At 40.6% G+C, this 26712-nt stretch overlaps 1 protein-coding gene and 1 long non-coding RNA gene across 6 annotated transcripts in view; one reads left to right on the top strand and one right to left on the bottom strand.

Annotated features, from left to right (window-relative positions):
- Positions 1-13945, bottom strand: part of LOC115158775 (complement factor H-like) — a 31836-nt gene extending 17891 nt beyond the window's left edge. Inside the window, exons 1-3 of one of the 5 annotated variants that reach the window (XR_003868732.1) lie at positions 13733-13945; positions 13381-13566; positions 11498-13096 (exon numbers count right to left, since the gene is read on the bottom strand). Coding sequence is in view for 4 of the 5 variants with exons in the window: in XM_029708082.1 (XP_029563942.1) it covers positions 13733-13847 (115 nt within the window). In the remaining variant the exon portion in view is untranslated. Of the gene's footprint in view, positions 1-11497; positions 13097-13380; positions 13567-13732 lie in introns of those variants that run through there. The other 4 variants (XM_029708082.1, XM_029708081.1, XM_029708083.1 and 1 more) reach the window with 4 other exon arrangements.
- The window catches only part of LOC115158776 (uncharacterized), a 95762-nt gene that overhangs the window by 18466 nt on the left and 50584 nt on the right, over positions 1-26712 (top strand). Inside the window, exon 2 of the long non-coding RNA XR_003868733.1 lies at positions 17862-17965. This is a non-coding gene — a long non-coding RNA (uncharacterized LOC115158776). The remainder of the gene's footprint in view (positions 1-17861; positions 17966-26712) is intronic.

The raw sequence follows: 26712 nt of genomic DNA, 5'->3' as shown, positions 1-26712 counted from the left end.
TTTCCACTAGATAGCAAAGTCAAAATTGTCTATATCGTAGAAATACATGAGAACAAAAGTTTGCTTTTTGGTCTTAATTCAAGGTTAGGGTGAGGCATAAGGTTAGCAGTGTGGTAAAGGTTAGGATTAGGTTTAAACTGAAACTTGAAGGGAAATTGTGGAAATGGGCGGAGTCTATGACTTTGTTAACTTGTGACGACAAGGGGAAAGGTTTTTGCTGTCAAAGGACATGATAACAAATACTTTATTCAGTAATGTCACTCCCATAGAAATCATTGGCCACTCCTACTAAGGCCAACTTTGAATGGTTGATATCCCAGGCTTATATGTGCGCAATAGCCTGGGGACGAGGTTACACCAAGAAGCAGTTATCTTGATTAAAGCCCCCAACATAAGGACATTGAAAGTGGCTTTCTTCTGGAATCAAGTTACATGTTCCTCAGTACACAAAAACGCACACAACAACGTAATGAGCCATACTGTGCGGTTATGGGCCCAGTTAGGTCTTTGATAATTTCACCCACTCCCCTGCTGAAAGATCAGCCACAAAATGTTGGCACCGTTGTAACAGGTTGTAAACAAGCCCTGTCTCCCGCATGGGAGAGATGACGATTAAGAATACACTCACACACCCAAAACCCAAGCTTTGCAGGTCCATCAACCCATCGAAATATGTCTCACACCCTACAGCAGAGCTATTCAACTATATTCTTACAGGGGCCAGATGTAAAAAAGGTTAATTAAAAAAAGCAAGGTGCCTAAACAGCTACCCTGGGGAATTCCTGATTCTGACTTGATTATATTTGAGAGGCTTCTGTTAAAGAACACCCTCTGTGTTCTGTTAGACAAGTAACTCTTTATCCACATTATAGCAGGGGATGTAAAGCCATAACACATATGTTTTTCCAGCTGCAAACTATGATCAATAATGTCAAAAGCTGCACTGAAGTCTAACAAGACAGCCCCCACAATAATTTTATTATCAATTTCTCTCAGCCAATCATCAGTCATTTGTGTAAGTGATGTGCTTGTTGAGTGTCCTTCCCTATAAGCATGCTGAAAATCTGTTATCAATTTGTTTTACTGTAAAATAGCATTGTATCTGTTCAAACACAATTTTTTCCAGAAGTTTACTAAGTGTTGGTAACAGGCTGATTGGTCAGATGCGGCAAATAGGAGTGACAATATCGTCTGCTATTATCCTCAGTAATTTTCCATCCAGATTGTCAGACCCCGGTGGCGTCATTGTTGATAGACAACAATAATGTTTTCACCTCTTCCACACTGACTTTATGGAATTCAAAAGTACAGTTCTTGTCTTTCGTAATTTGGTCCGATGTACTTAAATGTGTAGTGTCAGCGTTTGAGGCTGGCATGTCATCCCTAAGTTTGCTTATCTTGCCAATGAAAAAGTCATTAAAGTAGTTTTCAATATCAGGGGGCTTTGATGAATGAGCCATCTCATTCAATGAATGAAGGAGCAGAGTTGGCTTTTTTTCCCAAAATGTAATTTAAGTTGCCCCAAAACTTTTTACTATCATTCTTTATATAATTTATCTTTGATTCATAGTGTAGTTTATTTTTATTTAGTTTAGTTACATGATTTCTTAATTTTCAGTACGTTTGCCAATCGGTTGTGCAGCCAGACTTATTTGCCATACCTTTTGCCTCATCCCTCTCAACCATACACATTTTAAATTCCTCATCAATCCAAGGGTATTTAACAGTTTTTACAGTCATTTTCTTAATGGGTGCAGGCTTATTAGTAACAGGAATAAGTAGTTTCATAAATACGTCAAGTGCAGCGTCTGGTTGCGCCTCATTACACATCACAGAACAGCAAATATTCTTTACATCATAAACATATGAATCACTACAAAACTTGTTGTATGACCTTTTATACACTATATAAGGCCCAGCGTTTGGAACTTTGGTTTTCCTAGATATGACTATCATATTGTGATCACTGCATCCTATGGATTTGTATACTGCTTTCAAGCAAATATCTTCAGCGTTAGTAAAGATGTGATCAATACATGTTGATGATTTAATTCCTGTACTGTTTGTAACTACCCTGGTAGGTTGACTGACAACCTGATCCAGGTTGCAGGCACTGGTTACAGTTTGAAGCTTTTTCCTGAGTGGGCAGCTTGATGATGGCCAGTCAATATTTAAATCACCCAGAAAATATACTTCTCTGTTGATATCACATACATTATCACCTTCGCTCGCTTGAAACAGCTAGAAACCACTAGAAACAGCTAGAATCCACTAAAAGCCACTAGAAACAGCTAGAAACCACTAGAATCCACTAGAAACAGCTAGAAACAGCTTAAACCACTAGAAACAGCTTGAAACCACTAGAAACAGATTGAAACCACTAGAAACAGCTTGAAACTGCTAAAAACCACTAGAAATGGCTTGAAACCACTAGAAACAGCTAGAATCCACTAAAAACCCCTAGAAAAAGCTAGAAACCACTAGAAACAGCTTGAAACTGCTAAAAACCACTAGAAACGGCTTGAAACCACTAGAAACAGCTAGAATCCACTAAAAACCACTAGAAACAGCTAGAAACCACTAGAAACAGCTAGAAACCACTAGAAACAGCTAGAAACCACTAGAAACAGATTGAAACCACTAGAAACAGCTTGAAACTGCTAAAAACCAATAGAAACAGCTAGAAACCACTAGAAACCACTAGAAACTGCTAGAAACCACTAGAAACCACTAAAAACCACTAGAAACAGCTAGAAACCACTAGAAACAGCTAGAAACCGCTAAAAACCACTAGAAACAGCTAGAAACCACTAGAAACAGCTAGAAACCACTAGAAACAGCTAGAAACCACTAGAAACTGCTAGAAACCACTAGAAACAGCTAGAAACCGCTAAAAAAACACTAGAAACCGAAACAAACCGCTAGGAACCACACAAAAGGCCACACTTGCCATTTTGACACTGAGTCGGATTTTGGAGGGGATTTTTTTTGCAAAGCTTGTATTAATGGGCCAACTGGCAATTGTCTTCACTGACATTTTCAACCTCTACCTGACCGAGTCTGTAATACCTACATGTTTCAAGCAGACCCCCATAGTCCCTGTGCCCAAGGAAGCGAAGGTAACCTGCCTGAATGATTACCGCCCCGTAGCACTCACGTCGGTAGCCATGAAGTGCTTTGAAAGGCTGGTCATGGATCACATCAACAGCATCCTCCCGGATACCCTAGACCCACTCCGATTCGCATACCACCCCAACAGATCCACAGATGACGCAATCAATATCACTCCACACTGCCCTTTCAAACCTGGACAAAAGGAACACCTATTTGAGAATGCTGTTCATTAACTTCTCTAGGGTAGGGGGCAGTATTTTGACGTCCGGATGAAAAGTGTGCCCGTAAGTAAACTGCCTGCTACCCAGACACAGAATGTAGGATATGCATATTATTAGTAGATTTGGATAGAAAACACTCTAAAACTGTTTGAATGATGTCTGTGAGTATAACAGAACTCATATGGCAGGCAAAAACCTGAGAAGATTCCAAGCAGGAAATGAAAATCTGGTTCCTGTAGTTTTTTCAAGTCCTTGCCTTTCTGACACACAGTGAGTTAGGACTCAAATAGCACTTCCTAAGGCTTCCACTAGATGTCAACAGTCTTAGAAAGTTGTTTGAGCCTTTTGCGGTAAACACAGACCGAAGGAGAACGCTAGTAAGCAGGTGCCCTGAAAATCCATTGAGTTCATAGGGCGTGTTCATGTGAGAACTCCCTTTGTGTTCCAAAACATTTTTCAAGGCAATAGAAACGTCCGGTTGGAATATTACTGAAGTTACTGACTTACTGGTGTTCTTCCATGCCGTCCATGGGAGGGGTGCGTCACTTGAGTGGGTTGAGTCACTGACGTGGTCTTCCTGTCTGGGTTGGCGCCCCCCCCTTGGGTTGTGCCATGGCGGAAATCTTTGTGGGCTATACTCGGCCTTGTCTTCGGACGGTAAGTTGGTGGTTGTAGACATCCCTCTAGTGGTGTGGGGGCTGTGCTTTGGCAAAGTGGGTGGGGTTATATCCTGCCTGTTTGGCCCTGTCCGGGGGTATCATCGGATGGGGCCACAGTGTCTTCTGATCCCTCCTGTCTCAGCCTCCAGTATTTATGCTGCAGTAGTTTATGTGTCGGGGGGCTAGGGTCAGTCTGTTACATCTGGAGTATTCTCTTGTCTTATCCGGTGTCCTGTGTGAATTTAAATACGCTCTCTCTAATTCTCTCTTTCTCTCTTTCTCTCTTTCTCTCGGAGGACCTGAGCCCTAGGACCATGCCTCGGGACTACCTGGCATGATGACTCCTTGCTGTCCCCAGTCCACCTGGCCATGCTGCTGCTCCAGTTTCAACTGTTCTGCCTGCGGCTACGGAACCCTGACCTGTTCACCGGACGTGCTTGTTGCACCCTCGACAACTACTATGATTATTATTATTTGACCATGCTGGTCATTTATGAACATTTTAACATCTTGACCATGTTCTGTTATAATATCCACCCGGCACAGCCAGAAGAGGACTGGCCACCCCTCATAGCCTGGTTCCTCTCTAGGTTTCTTCCTAGGTTTTTGGCCTTTCTAGGGAGTTTTTCCTAGGGAGTTTTTCCTAGCCACCGTGCTTCTTTCACATGCATTGCTTGCTGTTTGGGGTTTTAGGCTGGGTTTCTGTACAGCACTTTGAGATTTCAGCTGGTATACGAAGGGCTACATAAATAAATTTGATTTGAAGTTTCACGTTCACAAGGCCCTAAAGATTGATGCTATACAACGTTTGACATGTTTGAACGAACGTAAATATAACTTTTTCTTGACTTTCCGTCGTCACATTTCCCTCGCACTTCCTACATTTGGAGTAGCCTACTGAACGCGCAAACAACATGGAGTTATTTGGACATAAATTATGAACTTTATCGAACAAAACAACATTTATTGTGGACCTGGGATTCCTGGAAGTGCCTTCTGATGAAGATTATTAAAGGTAAGTGAATATTTATAATGCTATTTATGCGTTTAGATGACTCCAAGATGGCCGGTGTCTATAATTGCCTGCTGTTTTTCTGAGCACAGTATTCAGATTATTGCAAAGTGTGCTCTCCCAGTAAAGTTATTTTGAAATCTGTCAACGCGATTGCATTCAGGAGCTGTTAATCTATAATTCTTTGAATAACAGTTTCAATTTTTATCAAGGTTTATGAAAAGTATTTTTGTAGATTGTTGTGCTGATTCACTGGCAGTTTTGGGGGAAATACATTTTCTGAACATCACCGCCATTGCAAAATGCTGTTTTTGGATATAAATATGAACTTGATAGAACAAAAAATGCATGTATTGTCTAACATAATGTCCTAGGAGTGTCATCTGATGAAGATTGTCAAAGGTTAGTGCATAATTTTAGCTGGTTTTCTGCTTTTGGTGACGCCTGTCCTTGCATTGAAAATGGCTGTGTGTAATGTTTTGTCTATGTACTGTCCTAACATAATCTAACTTTATGCTTTCGCTGTAAAGCCTTTTTGAAATCGGACAACATGGTTGCATTAAGGAGATGTTTATCTTTCAAATGGTGTAAAATAGTTGTATGTTTGAGAAATTTGAATTATGAGATTTTGTTGTTTTGAATTTACCGCCCTGATATTTCACTGGCTGTTGATAGTGTGTACTGCGGGTGGGACGCTAGCGTCCCATGTAGCCCATAGAAGTTAACAGTTTCCTCCCCCAAGCCATAAGACTGCTGAACAATTAATCAAATGGCCACCGGACTATTTACATTGACCCCCCCCCCCCCATTTGTTTTGTATACTGCTGCTTCTCGTTGTTTATTATCTATGCATAGTGACTTCACACCCACCTACATGTAGAAATTACCTCAACTAACCTGTACCCCAGCACACTGACTCGGTAACGGTACCCCCTGTATATAGCCTCGTTATTGTTATCTTATTGTGTTACTTTTAATTATTTTTTACTTTATTTGTTAAATATTTTCTTAACTCTTCATGAACTGCACTGTTGGTTATGGGCTTGTAAGTAAGTGTTTCATGGTAAGGACTATACTTGTTGTATTCGGCACGTGACAAATAAAGTTTGATTTAATTTGTTCAGAATTGATCAAAGGGCCAGTCTAAATTAATAAATGATCTGTCCGGATGTGGCTTGCGTGCTGCCAGTTGATTAGCACTTCCCTACAGTAACATGTGGATCATGAGAGAACCTTCATAAATCAGCAGAATCTTTATAATCTATTTATTGACACTTCATGTTGTGGCCTGTTGTCACGTCCTGACCAGTGAAAAGGGTGATTTTCCATAGTAGAATGGTCAGGGCGTGACAGGGGTGTTGTTTTGGGGTTTGTTTGTTTCTAGGGGAATTTGATCTAGTTTTCTATTTCTATGTTTTGTTTTCCATGTTTGGCCGTGTATGGTTTCCAATCAGAGGCAGGTGTCTTTCGTTGTCTCTGATTGGAAGCCATACTTAGGCAGCCTGTTTTCCTTTGGGTTTTGTGGGTGGTTACTTTCCGTTTAGTTGTTGTACCTGATGGAACTGTTGAGCGTTTGTTATTTTGTTGTTTGAAGTGAATTCATTAAAATCTAAAGATGAGCACTATACACGCTGCGGCTTGGTCTATAATTTTAATGGTAGGTTTATTTGAACAGTGAGAGATAGAATAACAACAAAAAAATCCTGAAAAAAGCATGTCAAAAATGTTATAAAATGATTTGCATTTTAATGAGGGAAATAAGTATTTGACCCCTCTGCAAAACATGACTTAGTACTTGGTGGCAAAACCCTTGTTGGCAATCACAGAGGTCAGACGTTTCTTGTAGTTGGCCACCAGGTTTGCACACATCTCAGGAGGGATTTTGTCCCACTCCTCTTTGCAGATCTTCTCCAAGTCATTAAGGTTTCGAGGCTGACGTTTGGCAACTCGAACTTTCAGCTCCCTCCACAGATTTTCTATGGGATTAAGGTCTGGAGACTGGCTAGGCCACTCCAGTACCTTAATGTGCTTCTTCTTGAGCCACTCCTTTGTTGCCTTGGCCGTGTGTTTTGGGTCACTGTCATGCTGGAATACCCATCCACGACCCATTTTCAATGTCCTGGCTGAGGGAAGGAGGATCTCACCCAAGATTTGACGGTACATGGCCCCGTCCATCATCCCTTTGATGCGGTGAAGTTGTTCTGTCCCCTTAGCAGAAAAACACCCCCACAGCATAATGTTTCCACCTCCATGTTTGACGGTGGAGATGGTGTTCTTGGGGTCATAGGCAGCATTCCTCCTCCTCCAAACACGGGAGAGTTGAGTTGATGCCAAAGAGCTCCATTTTGGTCTCATCTGACCACAACACTTTCACCAGTTGTCCTCTGAATCATTCAGATGTTTATTGGCAAACTTCAGACGGGCATGTATATGTGCTCTTGAGCAGGGGGACCTTGCAGGCGCTGCAGGATTTCAGACCTTCACGGCGTAGTGTGTTACCAATTTTTTTCTTGGTGACTATGGTCCCAGCTGCCTTGAGATCATTGACAAGATCCTCCCATGTAGTTCTGGGCTTATTCCTCACTGTTCTCATGATCATTGCAACTCCACAAGGTGAGATCTTGCATGGAGCCCCAGGCCAAGGGAGATTGACAGTTCTTTTGTGTTTCTTACATTTGCGAATAATCGCACCAACTGTTGTCACCTTCTCACCAAGCTGCGTGGCGATGGTCTTGTAGCCCATTCCAGCCTTGTGTAGGTCTACAATCTTGTCCCTGACATCCTTGGAGAGCTCTTTGGTTTTGGTCATGGTGGAGAGTTTGGAAGCTGATTGATTGCTTCTGTGGACAGGTGTCTTTTATACAGGTAACAAACTGAGATTAGGAGCACTCCCTTTAACCTGTTATGGATAAGGGGCAGTATTTTCACGGCCGGGTGAATAAAACGTACCCGTTTTAATCTGGTCACTATTCTTGCCCAGAAACTAGAATATGCATATAATTAGTAGATTTGGATAGAAAACACTCTAAAGTTTCTACAACTGTTTGAATGGTGTCTGTGAGTATAACAGAACTCATATGGCAGGCAAAAAACTGAGAAGATGTCAACCAGGAAGTGGATTGTCATCCTATTTCTTGCCCTTGTTTTACCTCTCTATCGAATTTACACCATCTAAGCTGTCACGTTACACTTTCCAAGGCTTCTATTGGCTATCTAAAGGCGCCAGAGAGTGGATTGTAGCGTCTGCTGTCTCTGGGCAGGTCACAGGAGTTCACTTTGGGAGTGGCCAGCCTAGTGGCTCAGAGACAGGAGATGCGCAGGCACGAGAGTACTCCATGTTTTTCTTCACCTGTTTGAATGAATACAAGGTTGTCCGGTTGGAATATTATCGCTATTTTACGAGGAAAATCGCATAAAAATTGATTTTTAACAGCGTTTGACATGCTTCTAAGTACGGTAAAGGAACATTTAAAAAATTTTGTCACAAAATGCACCCGCGCATCACCCTTCGGATAGTGACCTAAACGCACGAACAAAACGGAGCTATTTGAATATAACTATGGATTATTTGGGACCAAAACAACATTTGTTGTTGAAGTAGACGTCCTGGGAGTGCATTCTGATGAAGAACAGCACAGGTAATCCAATTTTTGTAATAGTAATTCTGAGTTCAGTGAGGTCCGAAGTTGGCGGGTGCCTGAATAGCTAGCCTCTGATGGCTAAGCTATGTACTCAGAATATTGCAAAATGTGCTTTCGCCGAAAAGCTATTTTAAAATCTGACACCGCGATTGCATAAAGGAGTTCTGTATCTATAATTCTTAAAATAATTTATGTATTTTGTGAAGGTTTATCATGAGTAATTTAGTAAATTCACCGGAAGTTTTCGGTGGGTATGCTAGTTCTGAACATCACATGCTAATGTAAAAAGCTGTTTTTTTATATAAATATGAACTTGATTGAACAAAACATGCATGTATTGTATAACATAATGTCCTAGGAGTGTCATCTGATGAAGATCATCAAAGGTTAGTGCTGCATTTAGCTGTGGTTTTGGTTTTTGTGACATTATATGCTTGCTTGAAATTGGCTGTGTGATTACTTTTTGGCTGGGTACTCTCCTAACATAATCTAATGTTTTGCTTTCGCTGTAAAGCCTTTTTGAAATCGGACAATGTGGTTAGATTAACGAGAGTCTTATCTTTCAAATGGTGTAAAATAGTTGATTGTTTGAGAAATTGAAATTATTAGATTTATGCTGTTTTGAGTCTCGCGCCACAGTAGACCACTGGCTGTTGACTAGAGTGGGACGCTGACGTCCCACCTAGCCCATAGAAGTTTTAAGAGTGTGCTCCTATTCTCAGCTCGTTACCTGTATAAAAACACCTGGGAGCCAGAAATCTTTCTGATTGAGAGGGGGTCAAATACTTATTTCCCTCATTAAAATGCAAATCAATTTATAACATTTTTGACATGCGTTTTTCTGGATTTTTTTGTTGTTATTCTGTCTCTTACTGTTCAAATAAACCTACCATTAAAATTATAGACTGATCATTTCTTTGTCAGTAGGCAAACGTACAAAATCAGCAGGGGATCAAATACTTTTTTCCCTCACTGTACATGCACATACTACCTCAACTAACCGGTGCCCCCGCACATTGACTCTGTATCGGTACCCCCCTGTATATATTGTATATATTATATTGTTATTTTACTGCTGCTCTTTAATTACTTGTTACTTTTATCTCTTATTCTTCTTATCCATGTTTTTTTAAAACTGCATTGTTGGTTAGGGGCTCGTAAGTAAGCACTTCACTGTAAAGTCTACACCTGTTGAATTCGGCGCATGTGACTAATACAATTTGATTTGATTTGGTGGTTGTTACAGAGTTACTGTATGCCACATTTATGAACAATTTATAGAGCATGACATACGGTTATAGATGATTTGTGACATATGTATGTTGTGTTTATGAAGCCTTTATAATCTGCACATCATTTAAAGAGGGACCATATGGGTCAAATGACAATTTGATTAGAAACTCAGCAAAAAAAGAAACGAGTTACACCAGGAATGCACAATCCCTCCGTTAATCAGACTGTCCGCAATAGGCTGAGAGAGGCTGGACTGAGGGCTTGGAGGCCTGTTGTAAGGCAGGTCCTCACCAGACATCACCGGCAACAACGTCGTCCTTGGGCACAAACCCAACATAGCTGGACCAGGCAGGACTGGCAAAAAGTGCTCTTCACTGTCGCGGTTTTGTCTCACCAGGGGTGATGGTCGGATTCGCATTTCTCGTCGAAGGAATGAGCGTTACACTGAGGCCTGTATTCTGGAGCGGGATCGATTTGGAGGTGGAGGGTCCGTCATGGTCTGGGGCGGTGTGTAACAGCATCATCGGACTGAGCTTGTTGTCATTGCAGGCAATCTCAATGCTGTGCGTTACAGGGAAGACATCCTCCTCCCTCATGTGATACCCTTCCTGCAGGCTCATCCTGACATGACCCTCCAGCATGACAATGCCATCAGCCATACTGCTCATTCTGTGCGTGATTTGCTGCAAGACAGGAATGTCAGTGTTCTGCCATGGCCAGCGAAGAGCCCGGATCTCAATCCCATTGAGCACGTCTGGGACCTGTTGGATTGGAGGGTGAGGGCTAGGGCCATTCCCCCCAGAAAGGTCCGGGAATTTGCATGTGCCTTGGTGGAAGAGTGGGGTAACATCTCACAGCAAGAACGGGCAAATCTGGTGCAGTCCATGAGGGGGAGATGCACTGCAGTACTTAATGCAGCTTGTGGCCACACCAGATACTGACTGTTACTTTTGATTTTGACCCCCCCCCCCCTTTGTTCAGGGACACATTATTCCATTTCTGTTAGTCACATGTCTGTGGAACTTGTTCAGTTTATGTCTCAGCTGTTAACTTCTATGGGCTACCTGCGGGACACAGCCAGTGAAATATCAGGGCGGCAAATTCAAAAACAACAAAATGTCATAATTCAACTTTCTCAAACATACAACTATTGTTGATAGTGTGTACCGCGGGTGGGACGGTGGCGTCCCACGTAGCCCATAGAAGTTAAATAGGGTACGTTTTTCATCCGGCCGTGAAATTAAATGCCCCCTAGCCCAGACAGGTTAAATCTTGTTATGTTCATACAAATATTTACACATGTTAATAAGTTTGCTGAAAATAAACGCAGTTGACATTGAGAGGACGTTTCTTTTTTTGCTGAGTTTATATTCTTAAAGTCAAAAACATAAAAAGTGAATATGGAACTGATGGCAGAAATTGTTGTCACCTTCCCAGCATATCAGAAGAGTAATGTGTTGTTTCCCTATGATCATGTACAATAGTAGCTAAATGTAGCAAAGCAAACGTTTGCTCACTTTGTGTAGTCTAGTCAGAGTCTTACAGAGCAATTAGTGGATACTAACACAATGTGGGAACTAGAAGCATGTGAGAAAGTGAAGGAAAACACATCCTTACCAGTCTGAGCTGATGAAGCATCCACATTCACCCATACCACCAGACACAGCAGAGTCAGAGATGATTTCATGTTGATCAAATGGTAGATGCAGTAAAAATGGAAGGAATAGAACATAAATTAACAGTGTCTTTCCCAAAGTTAATGTTTGTCTACAGAGTTCCAGCCCCCAGGGAGCACTGAAGAGGACCTCTGTCAAGGGGGACTGACCCAAAATACTGAAACTCCAATATATAGAACTTAATCAAACCTTCACTGCAGTAAAAACACTGTTCTTGTGAAAATGCTCAATATAGGAACTGTGTTGGTTCAGTCTATAAATAATAGGTCAAAACACAACTCATTTTAATTATAAGGATTTTAATTTGTAGTTTTTTTAAGACCACTATATTAGATATCAGAATAAAGAACTTGTGTGCTCGGTCTTCCACTATTGTTCAGCTACATTTTTTTCAAACATTTTTAGTCATTTGGTAGACGCTCTTATCCAGAGCGACTTACAGTACTGAATGCATACATTTCATACAATGAGATAGAGACATTTCTACAGTAATCTGATGTTCTTAAATTAAGAGCTAAACAAGCATTGAGTGGTACAGGTATCACATACTGTAGTTAGAATGTGGATAAGATCCATTGAAACATTTTGCCATTAATCAATCACAAAACTGTACTAACATAACCCTTACTGTACATAAACCTTGTTCACTGTCTATTGACATGGCTAATGTTTGTTCCAGCAAGCAGAGCCACCTTTTCCCGTCAAGCCATGTTTTCTAGGGGCAAAAGGGGAGGGCCAAAATCAATTTCTGCAACTTGGGAGTATGTCTGTACTGCCATGGCTCACCTTAGCCCCATATTAGCCAACCAACTTGACGAACCATACATAAAACATGACATTAAAAGTTTTCTTGCATATGAGAATTGAAGGACAATATTCCTGCTTAAATGATCAGGATGCAAGCAACAGGAAGGAGCACGTTGTCAAGGCACTATGTGATGATGATGCAGTTGAACATCACATACGTTTTTTTAGAAATATTGTCTGGTTGCTAAGATATTGGGAAAAAATCCTTTGTGTCTTTACAGTGAACTTTGAGAAATTCATTCCCACACCACTAACGTTAGAAAGCTTGGTGGTGTGTGTGTTTGTGTGAGTGTGTGTGTTTGTTTGTGTGTGTGTGATAATATTATTCCATGAAACAATGAAAAGAATCAAGAGTAGATGAGTAACTATGAACCAGCAGCACTTTATTTCATGTTGGACAATCATGAAATACCATACATTTATTCAGACAATGAATATGCAAATAATTTGAGCAAACTATTGACAGAGGTTATTCATTGACATGTTTGTCCAACAAGCCAGTGGCCATCTCTTCGCGTAAGACGAAGCCACTATTGGCAATGAGGCAAGTTCATGACCCCGTTTATACACTGCTGACAAAAATCAACGCTACCTGGGCTCAGTCTAAGATGACCAGTACACTTAAAAGTGATGTGATCAATATGTTCGGCATATTGTTTATTTCGATCTTCCGGAAGATATTTAAATTGGATGTTCTGTGTGTTCATCAGCTGTTCATCCACAGTGCAGGGTTCTGAAACGGGAAGATGGTACAGGAATCAGCGTGTGAATGTGTCCTTCAAGGGCCAAAGATATTTTGTTGTTTTTCATTTTAATGAATGATATCACTATACCCATAGATCCTTGAGGAATGTCACTTGTCAATGCCTCAGGAGCATGGTTCAACAGTTACCTTTCAACTCTAGATGCATTTAAAAATAATTAATCAATTGAACATGAATTCCATTCCATTCCGATCGTTAAAGTGGAGTTAGCAAGCGAGTCTTTGGGCCAATGTTATTATAGACGCATACTTACTCAGTCAGGTTATCAGTCCTGTCCAGATCCCGTCACGACACGTCTTGTACGCTGAAGGGGGATCAAGGATGTAGTATTTCTGGCATTCATAATGAACTGATTCTCCGTTTCTGTAACGTTCTCTGTTATGGCCCATTGTGTCTCCGTTCATGAGATGTGGAGGTGGTCCACAGAAATCCTTGGGCTCTAGGAAGACATGCGTGAGGTTATAAAAGTACCTTTACTAATCCTGTATTCAGGGAAGGTCCTGGCCATTGCTGCCTGTATTATCGGACCGATACAGACGTTTGTATCTTCATACCATTGTGGTCACTAGAAGCATGTGAGAAAGTGAAGGAAAACACATCCTTACCAGTCTGAGCTGATGAAGCATCCACATTCACCCATACCACCAGACACAGCAGAGTCAGAGATGATTTCATGTTGATCAAATGGTAGATGCAGTAAAAATGGAAGGAGTAGAACATAAATAGTGTCTATCCCAAAGTTAATGTTTGTCTACAGAGTTCCAGCCCCCAGGGAGCACTGAAGAGAACCTCTGTCCAGGGGGACTGACCCAAAATACTGGAATATTCAAAAATATTGATTTCAATCTATTGCAGTAGAATCACAGGAACTATTACAGTGTTCTTGTGAAAATGCTCAATATAAAAAGGCTTTGGGTGGGGGAAGTGCGCTCCCACACATGGACATGCAGTAATTGGACTGCTGTGTCATCACTCCTTGCAATGGTCATATTTTTCTTTCCAAGACATTTTGTGTTGCTATAGCCTTTGCTTTGTATTATAAAAGGTTTAATTTTTGGTTGAATATAACCTCATTTATTTTGCCACGTATATATGTGCACCACATGAAAAATATAATGCTATAAATCCCTAGAAAAATAAAGACAATGCTCAGCAGCAGAAGGACCTCAGATGGTGTCTACCAGGTTAACTAGCTACTACAGTATTTCAGCACAGCTGTGGAAAACAACATACAGTTACAGGCCCAGGCCACTAGAGGGCCTGGTCACACCTTAAAGGGAAATTTCCCACTGGCTCTGCCACAGTATATTGTCAGAACTATATGACCTGAAAGATACTCTGTGGTCTTCAGGCTACATCCAACCACCTGTAACCCCAAGCTCGTACTATATGACCACCTGTAACCCCAAGCTCGTTCTATATGACCACCTGTAACCCCAAGATCGTTCTATATGACCACCTGTAACCCCAAGCTCGTTCTATATGACCACCTGTAACCCCAAGCTCATTCTATATGACCACCTGTAACCCCAAGCTCGTACTATATGACCACCTGTAACCCCAAGCTCGTTCTATATGACCACCTGTAACCCCAAGCTCGTTCTATATGACCACCTGTAACCCCAAGCTCGTACTGTATGACGACCTGTAACCACAAGCTCGTACTGTATGACCACCTGTAACCACAAGCTCGTACTGTATGACGACCTGTAACCCCAAGCTCGTTCTATATGACCACCTGTAACCCCAAGATCGTTCTATATGACCACCTGTAACCCCAAGCTCGTTCTATATGACCACCTGTAACCCCAAGCTCGTACTGTATGACCACCTGTAACCCCAAGCTCGTTCTATATGACCACCTGTAACCCCAAGCTCGTACTATATGACCACCTGTAACCCCAAGCTTGTTCTATATGACCACCTATATATGACCACCTGTAACCCCAAGCTCGTACTATATGACCACCTGTAACCCCAAGCTCGTTCTATATGACCACCTGTAACCCCAAGCTCGTTCTATATGACCACCTGTAACCCCAAGCTCGTACTGTATGACGACCTGTAACCACAAGCTTGTTCTATATGACCACCTGTAACCACAAGCTTGTTCTATATGACCACCTGTAACCCCAAGCTCGTTCTATATGACCACCTGTAACCCCAAGCTCGTTCTATATGACCACCTGTAACCCCAAGCTCGTTCTATATGACCACCTGTAACCCCAAGCTCGTTCTATATGACCACCTGTAACCCCAAGCTCGTTCTATATGACCACCTGTAACCCCAAGCTCGTACTATATGACCACCTGCAACCCCAAGCTCGTACTATATGACCACCTGCAACCCCAAGCTCGTTCTATATGACCACCTGTAACCCCAAGCTCGTTCTATATGACCACCTGTAACCCCAAGATCATTCGATATGACCACCTGTAACCCCAAGCTCGTTCTATATGACCCCCTGTAACCCCAAGCTTGTTCTATATGACCACCTGTAACCCCAAGCTTGTTCTATATGACCACCTGTAACCCCAAGCTTGTTCTATATGACCACCTGTAACCCCAAGCTTGTTCTATATGACCACCTGTAACCCCAAGCTCGTACTATATGACCACCTGTAACCCCAAGCTTGTTCTATATGACCACCTGTAACCCCAAGCTCGTACTGTATGACGACCTGTAACCACAAGCTCGTTCTATATGACCACCTGTAACCCCAAGCTCGTTCTATATGACCACCTGTAACCCCAAGCTCGTTCTATATGACCACCTGTAACCCCAAGCTCGTTCTATATGACCACCTGTAACCCCAAGCTCGTTCTATATGACCACCTGTAACCCCAAGCTCGTTCTATATGACCACCTGTAACCCCAAGCTCGTTCTATATGACCACCTGTAACCCCAAGCTCGTTCTATATGACCACCTGTAACCCCAAGCTCGTTCTATATGACCACCTGTAACCCCAAGCTCGTTCTATATGACCACCTGTAACCCCAAGCTCGTTCTATATGACCACCTGTAACCCCAAGCTCGTTCTATATGACCACCTGTAACCCCAAGCTCGTTCTATATGACCACCTGTAACCCCAAGCTCGTTCTATATGACCACCTGTAACCCCAAGCTCGTTCTATATGACCACCTGTAACCCCAAGCTCGTTCTATATGACCACCTGTAACCCCAAGCTCGTTCTATATGACCACCTGTAACCCCAAGCTCGTACTATATGACCACCTGTAACCCCAAGCTCGTACTATATGACCACCTGTAACCCCAAGCTTGTTCTATATGACCACCTGTAACCCCAAGCTCGTTCTATATGACTACCTGTAACCCCAAGCTCGTTCTATATGACCACCTGTAACCCCAAGCTCGTTCTATATGACTACCTGTAACCCCAAGCTCGTTCTATATGACCACCTGTAACCCCAAGCTCGTTCTATATGACTACCTGTAACCCCAAGCTCGTTCTATATGACTACCTGTAACCCCAAGCTCGTTCTATATGACTACCTGTAACCCCAAGCTCGTTCTATATGACCACCTATAACCCCAAGCTCGTTCTATATATTAACAAACTTCCAGACCACGTCTTCAACCCCTTTCTCTTTTTACCTTTTCTCTTTGTAAAACTCAGGTAATCTGGAGTCCTTCCACAGTACCCAACTGAAAAATACCCTCACTTGTCACCATAGCAACACCCAGGCGCTCCAGCAGGTATATTTCACTGGTCATCTCCCTCTCTAACTTTAAGCATCAGCTGTTAGAGAAGCTTACAGATCACTGTACCTATATACAGCAAATCTGTAAATAGCACACCCAACTACCTCATCCCCATATTGTTATTTATCCTCTTGCTCTATTGCACCCCAGTGTCTCTACTTGCACATAATCATCTGCACATCTGTCACTCCAGTGTTAATGCGAAATTGTAATTATTTTGCCTCTATGGCCTATTTATTGCCTTACCTCCCTACTCTTCTACATTTTCACACACTGTACAAAGATTGTTCCATTGTGTAATTGACTGTACATTTGTTTATGTGTAAATCTGTGTTGTTGTTTTTGTCGCACTGCTTTGCTTTATCTTGGCCAGGTGGCAGTTGTAAATGAGAACTTGTTCTCAACTGGCCCACCTGGTTAAATAAAGGTGAAATAAATAAAAAAATATTAAAATAATTACAAATTGTAGTATGTTGAACTATACTGTATATACTATACTATACTATTGTCTTTCCAGTGTGCTTCTGCTTAATGATGACTGAACCTAATATACAGGCAAAGAAGGATTTGGCTTGCTGGCCTAACAGCAGCCAAGAGAATGGTTGCCTTACAATGGCAAGCACCACACACACTGCCACGTCAGCAATTTCTTAATTCAAAGACATAGCTCAACTTGAGCTGTCGATCTCTCAACTGCATGATGCAAAATCAGACAATATTGACAATTGGAATACAACTCTTGACAGCTTAAAATCACTACTTTGACACTGTATGTACTCCAGTAAGGTCCTGTGGAGGGTAGTAGGTGGGAGGATGCATGCGTATTTGTGGAATGTCTGTTGGTTTGTGTCTTTTTGTCAAACCCCCCCAAAAAGGAACAAAACAAATAAAAATAAATATATATGCTATACTACACTTTACTTGTTCTTCCACTAGTGTTGCAATTATTGTTTTAGCCACATCATATACATACATATCAACAATATTCTAATATGCATACTGTAGGTTTAGAGCTAGCCTCATCTACCAGTGAGGTTAAAGCATGTGGCTGAGGATAGTTTAGAGCTAGCCTCATCTACCAGTGAGGTTAAAGCATGTGGCTGAGGATAGTTTAGAGCTAGAAAGACAGTTAGTTTGAATGCTGATAGGCTCCATTAAAACATTTATATGGTCATTGAATCACAAAAGATGTTGAACAACAAATACTGTACTTACACAACCCTTACATAAGTCTGGTTAACTGTCTATTGACATGGTCTTCAGAATGTTTGTTCCAGTAAGGCAAGATAACTGTTTCCCATAAAGCCATGTTTTCCAGGGGCAAAATGGGAAGGCCAAAATCAATTTCTACACCTCAGGAGCATGCCAGGGTTTAGCCCATATTACCTTACCAACTAAACAAAACATTAAACGTTTTCTTGCATATGAGAATTGAAAGTCAATATTCCTGCCTTAATGTTCAAGATTCACTCAGTGATGATGATGTAGTTCAAATACATGGCAAAGAACACCACAGGAATATTTTTTATAGATTTTGTCTGGCTGCTTCAATATTGTCAACAATACCTGATGATAATATTCCCAGATAACAATTAACTAAAGAGTAGATGAGTATATATGAACCAGAGGCACTTTATTTGATGTTGGACAATCATGAAACCGTGAATCTGCAAATAATTGGAGCAAACAATTGACAGGGGTTATTCATTTACATGTTCGTCCAACAAGACATGAGTCATCACTTTCCGTAAGCTGAGATCAATATGGGCAAAGAGGCAAAGTCATGACCCCATGTATACACTGCTGATGAAAACCAACACTACTTGGGCTAAGTCTACCATGACCAGCACACTTAACAGTGATATGATCCCCATGTGGTAAATGGAGGGTCTTTTAATTTTTCGTCCAATATTCTCATTGGATGTTCTGTGTGTTCATCAGCTGTTCATCCCAAACTGGATAAGGTTACAAGGGCCTCGGGTTCTGTCACATCCTGACAAGTGAAAAGGGTCATTTGCCATAGTAGAATGGTCAGGGCGTGGCAGGGGGGTTTGATTTGTGTGTTTTGGATTTTTTTGGTTCTAGGGGATTTTGGTTCTAGTTTTCTATTTCTATGTTTCATTTTCCATGTATGGCCGAGTATGGTTTCCAATCAGAGGCAGGTGTTTGTCGTTGTCTCTGATTGGAAGCCATACTTAGGCAGCCTGTTTTACTTTGGGTTTTGTGGGTGGTTGTTTTCCGTATAGTCGTTGTACCTTACGGAACTGTTGTTTGTCGTTAGTTTATTTTTGTTTAAGTGTTCTCTCAACAATTAAAGAAGATGAGCACTATACACGCTGCGCCTTGGTCTAATCCTTCCGATGCCTGTTACAGGTTCTGAAATGAGAAGATGGTACAGGAATCAGTGTGTGAATATGTCCTGAAGATCAGGTGGCATTGCAGTTGGGCCCCGTTCCAATTTTCTCCCTCACTCCATTCCCTAGGCCCTTATTATCTCCCCTGGCTAGTCAGAGATCACAGGGGGGCTTTGAAAGGGAATTGATCCCAACAATCCACCATGATCTGTGAATGGGAGTGAGCATGGGCATAGCATAGGGATGTGAGTGAGTGATTGGATATGAATCAGGCAAATGTTGTTTCAGAGATATAATTAACTCAGGCATGCCATCTCTCCAATCCAGATCTCACTAGGACACATCTTGTAGGATGAATGGCTATTAAGGGTGTAGTAAGACTGGCAGTCATAATGAACTGATTCTCTGTTTCTGTAACATTCTCTGGTACGACCTATCGTGTCTCCGTTAATGAGATGTGGAGGTGGTCCACAGAAATCCTTGGGCTCTAGGAGGTCATAGAAGTACTAGTGATGAAATGTACCAAGCTGCTTTCATTCCCAGCAAGAATAGCAAACTGTCCAGAAAACTTTCCTACCCTTTCCAAAATGCTTTATTTTGCTTAATTTTGTGTGTGAGTTGGAAATAATTGTAAATCTACTTTAAACAATAAATAACTTGTTTGTGTTGCATTATTTTCCCAATGTCTTAAATTAATACAAATACAATTTACAGTCACAAATTGGAAAGGAGTGACTCCATTGTCCATTGGTTGAGCAGACAACCTCTGGTTCCCCATTCAGAACGTGTCTGGGTTGCTGCACTCAAACTGTAGCCTGTGTCCATACTTCATGGTGCTGTTGTTTTGGAGAACTCCTAACACATTCACATTATTAATCATCAGAGTTGTGGACTTAAGTCACATGACTTGGACTCGAGTTTAACTTGAGTCACACATTTGATGACTTGATACCCCACTTAAAGGAAAATAAAATAACTTGAGACTTGATTTGGACTTGGAGCCTCAAGACTCATGTTTGACTTGAAATTATCTGGTCAGGTTTTAAAACATTTTTTGTCACTTACTTTGTGTCACAGAGTCTACGTGGGTTACTCTACTACACGCAGCCAGAGACAGTAGCCTTAGCATCGTCCTTGCAACAATAACCTGCAACAGATTAGCTCGTGAAACGCACACTCAGCACTCTGATTGGATAAGCAAACTGTCAATCAACATATGTGGGGTGAGCTAGCGAACAGATCGCTGATATGCTGTACAGATATTGGATCAGGTGCAACGCAAACGTCAAATTGCAGGGAGAGAGGATTGCCATAATAACTTAATATGCAGCTCCAAAAATGGTTTGGTGATCAAGAATATTAACTGTTGCATTGCAAGCTCATCAGCAATGGGGACCTGATTACTAGCATAGGCCTACTGGGCTTTTTGTATGTAACAATTGCTTGAAATGCTAATTTACCTGTGAAGCTTGCATTTTTAATTTGTTGTGAAAATGAATTATTACTGTGGCAAGGCTCTTCACATCCGCTCTCAAAACTCCCGCCAGTGGAGAGTTTTTTTATTTCTCTTGTTGAAATGTTTACTGTTGCTTTCACATGTTTAAATGAGCGGCTAGATGTTCTTTACCATTTGGCCTTCAGATTTGCCACCAATGCTCCTTATAGGACACATCACTGCACTCTATACTCCTCTGTAAACTGGTCATCTCTGTATACCCGTCGCAAGACCCACTGGTTGATGCTTATTTATAAAACCCTCTTAGGCCTCACTCCCCCCTATCTGAGATATCTACTGCAGCCCTCATCCTCCACATACAACACCCTTTCTGCCAGTCACATTCTGTTAAAGGTCCCGAAAGCACACACATCCTTGGGTCTCTCGTCTTCTCAGTTCGCTGCAGCTAGCGACTGGAACGAGCTGCAACAAACACTCAAACTGGACAGTTTTATCTCAATCTCTTAATTCAAAGACTCAATCACGGACACTATTACTGACAGTTGTGGCTGCTTTGCTTGATGTATTGGGGTCTTTACCTTCTTGCCCTTTGAGTTGTTGTCTGTGCCCATAAATGCTTGTACCATGTTTTGTGCTGCTACCATGTTGTGTTGCTACCATGCTGTGTTGTCATGTGTTGCTGCCTTGCTGTGTTGTTGTCTTAGGTCTCTCTTTATGTAGTGTTGTGTTCTCTCTCTTGTCGTGATGTGTGTTTTGTCCTATATTTATATTATCGTTTTTTTATCCCCCGTCCCCACAGGAGGCCTTTTGCCTTTTGGTAGGCCATCATTGTAAATAATAATTTCTTCTATACTGACTTACCTATTTAAATAAAGGTAAAAAAACAAACAAAAAAAAACAATGCATTGGCCCTATGTGGTAAATCTCTAATCCATCTGATACTACAATAATTGCTAGCGGTTCATCATTCTATTCCCCTACCGTTTATTGCAACTCGTAGATATTTCTGTTCCATGTTTGATAGGCCTATGTAGACAGTTTTGTTTCATGTTTGATAGGCCTATATAGACAGTTCTGGTTCATGTTTGATAGGCCTATGTAGACAGTTCTGAATCATGTTTGATAGGCCTATGTAGACAGTTCTGTTCCATGTTTTATAGGTCTATGTAGACAGTTATGTTTCATGTTTGATAGGTCTATGTAGACAGTTCTGTTCCATGTTTGATAGGCCTATGTAGACAGTTCTGTTTCATGTTTGATAGGCCTATGTAGACAGTTCTGTTTCATGTTTGATAGGCCTATGTAGACAGTTCTGTTCCATGTTTAATAGGCCTATGTAGACAGTTCTGTTCCATGTTTGATAGGCCTACGACACATTTCCATTTAGACAACGTTTTGTTACCCTGCTCTGAGTGGGTGCTCATGACTGTACTGTATAACACCATCATCATCTGGCAGACCGCTCACAACCTCCCGACCATCTGTAGCCTCGGGGACACAACTCCCCACTACGGAGAAAGATCACATTGCAGGATGTTGTACAGTCTAGCTAGTCTATAACGTCATGAGTGGCCCACAAACATCCTTGGGCTCAAAGAATAAAGGTTGTAGAAATGATCACTTTGGAAATGTCACTGCCACCACAGAACCTTCATTTGTTTTCCAGGACAACAGGAATATAGCTTAGATAGGGGGCAGTATTTTCACGGCCGGATAAAAAACGTACCCGATTTAATCTGGTTACTACTCCTGCCCAGAAATTGGAATATGCATATAATTAGTAGATTTGGATAGAAAACACTCTACAGTTTCTAAAACTATTTGAATGGTGTCTGTGAGTATAACAGAACTCATATGGCAGGCCAAAACCTGACAAGATTCCATACATGAAGTGCCCTGTCTGACAATTTGTTGTCCTTCTGTAGCATCTCTATCAAAAATACAGCATCTGTGCTGTAACGTGACATTTTCTAAGGCTTCCATTGGCTCTCAGAAGGCGCCAGAAAGTGGAATGGGGTGTCTGCAGTCTCGGGCGAAGAACAGCAGGAGAATTTGTGAGTGGTCAGGCTGGGAACAGTGACACTGGAGATGCGCGTCCACGAGACTACTCCATTTTTTTCTTTCAGCCATTGAATGAATACAACGTTGCCCGGTTAGAATATTAGCGCTATTTTACGAGAAAAATAGCATCAAAATTGATTTTAAACAGCGTTTGACATGCTTCTAAGTACGGTAATGGAATATTTAGCATTTTTTTGTCACGAAATGCGCTCGCGCGTCACCCTTCGGATAGTGACCTGAACGCATAAACAAAACAGAGCTATTTGAATATAACTATGGATTATTTGTAAACAAAACAACATTTGTTGTTGAAGTAGAAGTCCTAGGAGTGCATTCTGACGAAGAACAGCAAAGGTAATCCAATTTTTCTTATAGTAATTCTGAGTTTGGTGAGCCCCAGACTTGGTGGGTGTCAAAATAGCTAGCCTTGATGGCCGGGCTATGTACTCAGAATATTACAAAATGTGCTTTCGCCGAAAAGCTATTTTAAAATCTGACACCGCGATTGCATAAAGGAGTTCTGTATCTATAATTCTTAAAATAATTGTTATGTTTTTTGTGAACGTTTATCATGAGTAATTTAGTAAATTCACCGGAAGTTTGCGGTTGGTATGCTAGTTCTGAACATCACATGCTAATGTAAAAAGCTGGTTTTTGATATAAATATGAACTCTATTGAACAAAACATGCATGTATTGTATAACATAATGTCCTAGGAGTGTCATCTGATGAAGATCATCAAAGGTTAGTGCTGCATTTAGCTGTGGTTTTGGTTTTTGTGACATATATGCTTGCTTTGAAAATGGCTGTGTGATTATTTTTTGGCAGGGTACTCTCCTGACATAATCTAATGTTTTGCTTTCGCTGTAAAGCCTTTTTGAAATCGGACAATGTGGTTAGATTAACGAGAGTCTTGTCTTTAAAATGTAAATGTATGTAAAATAGTAATATGTTTGAGAAATTGAAGTTATAGCATTTTTGAGGTATTTGTATTTCGCGCCACGCTCTACCATTGGATATTGGTGAGGCATTCCGCTGGCGGAACGTCTGTCCCTATAAGGTAAAAAAAAATAAAAAAATAAATGTCCTGTTTTACACCAACTGGCTTTATCAATGTATTCACATTGCATAACATTATGTAGCTATTTGAAAGTGTATAAAACAATGTAGCCAGTTGCAATTTGCAAAAAGCCATCAACCTACAAACGTTCTCATTTAAACCCAGATTTTTACATGAATGAAAGACACGTTCCATCTCAATTTATTGTATTCCTTTGAAGCTATTGTGTGTATTTGTGGTAATATCCATCTTTGCATGACATTTTTTCAAATTGTTTAATTACCCACAATCGTCTAAAAACATTCTATTTCAGCACAATTACAGATACAGCAGATAAATCTGTGTTTTTACTCAAATATTAATATGTTTGACTACTACTTTATTATTTTAAGTAAAGACGTCAAACATAATACAATCAGGTAAGAACAGGTTATTTAATAAATGTTAGATTGACTCTAAAATATTAAATCATCATAACAGAGAATGTGGACAGTCGGGTGCATTAGAAATTTGGAACTGCTGGACAGCTATATAATTAACTAAAGCACTGATCATTGTAAACGAGATCAGAATGACTGCTCAGGATTGATACATAAATTCGATAATTTAATAGCTATCCTAACGTACAAAACTAAAACAATCCACATGTTAAAATAAAAATTCCTGATTAACATGACATCAATAATGCAGCCACATCCTGAGTCCCCGGTGTCGACACAAACAAAAGATGGTTTAGTATTTAGTTTAAAATCTCTGAACAAGGCCAATAGAACAACAAACACTTTTTAATAAGAAAACAGAACTGTTTTCAAAGATGTAGCCTACGATGCAATACTCGTGATCATTTTAAGGAGGACAAAAACTCCCTAGCCTACATTTGCATCATCCCAATTAAGTAGCTTAGTTTTGTTGTTTGGCTACTTGAAGAGAACTGGGGCCTATCACTCGAAGCCAACATTTTCCAATGCATTGTGGAAAAGTGTTCATCTAATTCTACTGAATGAAGACCTGAAACGAGTATAACATCCTGGCATTTAAACCTTACTTGATTTAAAATAAAATCACATACCATAGAACATTATTTTTTTGAATCCTGAGATTGCTTTGTTTCCCGCTACCTGTTGATTTCAGTAGCACATCCCCATATCTGATTTTATTTTTTATTTAACTAGGCAAGTCAGTTAATAACAAATTCCTATTTACAATGATGGCCAAACCCGGACGACGCTGGGCCAATTGTGCGCCGCCCTACGTGACTCCCTATCACAGCCGGTTGTGATACAGCCTTGAATCGGACCAGGGTCTCTGTAGTGCCGCCTCAAGCACTGAGATGCAGTGCCTTAGACCGCTGCACCGCTCAGGAGCCCCTCTGATCAGCTGTTGTCAAATTACATATTTATTACCTATTCAGAGTCACTTTACCCCTACCTACATGTACATATTGCCTCAATTACCTTGACTAACATGTACCCGCGCACATTGACTCGGTACCGGTACCCCCTGTATATAGCCTGGTTATTGTTATTTTATTGGTGCTCTTTTTTATTTTATTTTAATTTAGTTTATTTAGTAAATTTTTTCATAACTCTTATTTTTCTTCAAACTGTATTGTTGGTTAAGGGCTTGTAAGTAAGCATTTCATGGTAAGGTCTACACCTGTAGTATTTGGTGCATGTAACAAATAACATTTGATTTGATATGACACAGAAAATATCATACCGTTGTTCTTAAAATGCTCAATGTAGGAAATGTGTCAGTTCAGTGTATTTATTTTTTTTGTGCAAAAGATCTCATTTTTATTTTTATGATTTTAATTTGAAATATGTTGAAATATATCCACGATACTTGGTCTACTATACTATATTATAATATACTATATTATTGTCACGTCCTGGCCAGTATAAGGGTTAATTGTCATTTTAGTTTGGTCAGGACGTGGCAGAGGGTATTTGTTTTATATGGTTCAGGGTGGTGTTTTTGTAGTAAGGGCATTTGATTTAGTATTCCGGGGTTTTTTGGGCACTGTTTGAGATTCATGTATTCTATGTTTAGTCTAGGTAGTCTGTTTCTATGTTGAGTTAATTGGGGTGGACTTCCAATTGAAGGCAGCTGTGTGGTGTTGCCTTGGATTGGAAGTCCTATATTAGTTGGGTGTGTTTGTCTGTGTGTTTGTGGGAGATTGTTCTGAGTTTAGCCTTGTGCCTTGCCAGACTGTTTGTTGATCGTTCGTTCTCTTTTTTTGTTATTTTGGTGTTCATTTTGGAATTTATTAAAAGTCAAGATAAGCATGCATATACCTGTGGCATTTTGGTCCTCCTTAACCAACGACAACCGTGACAATTATACTATACTATACTATACTTGGTCTTCCATTATTTTTGCAAATATTGTTTTATCTACATAATATAGAGGCATACTGTATCTACAATATTTTGATGTGCACTATAGGTTTAGCGATAGAAAGACATTGAGGGCTACAGTTATCAAAAAGTTTAATGCTGATAGGCTCCATTGAAACATTTACAGTATTTGAATCACAAAAGATTCAAATACTGTACTTACATAAGCCTTACATAAATCTGGTTAACTGTCTATGGTTATGGCATTGTTTGTTGCATTAAGCCAATATCACTGTTTCCCATAAAGCCATGTTTTCCAGGGGCAACAGGGGAGGGCCAAAACAAATTGCTACACCTTGGGAGCATGCCAGGGATTGTCCAATACTAGCCTATGAACTAAACAAAACATTCATAACATTACATTAAACATTATCTTGCATATAATAATTGGATATCAATATTCCTGCCTTAATGTTCAGGAATACATGGCAAGGAACACCTCAGAGACATTTTAATAGATATTGTCTGGCTGCTTCAATATCATAAAAAAATACTTGATGATAAAATTCCCAGATGAACTAAAGAG

Source organism: Salmo trutta, chromosome 22, assembly GCF_901001165.1.
Source record: "Salmo trutta chromosome 22, fSalTru1.1, whole genome shotgun sequence".
NCBI lineage: Eukaryota > Metazoa > Chordata > Actinopteri > Salmoniformes > Salmonidae > Salmo > Salmo trutta.
This window is presented reverse-complemented; position numbering and strand designations above follow the sequence as displayed.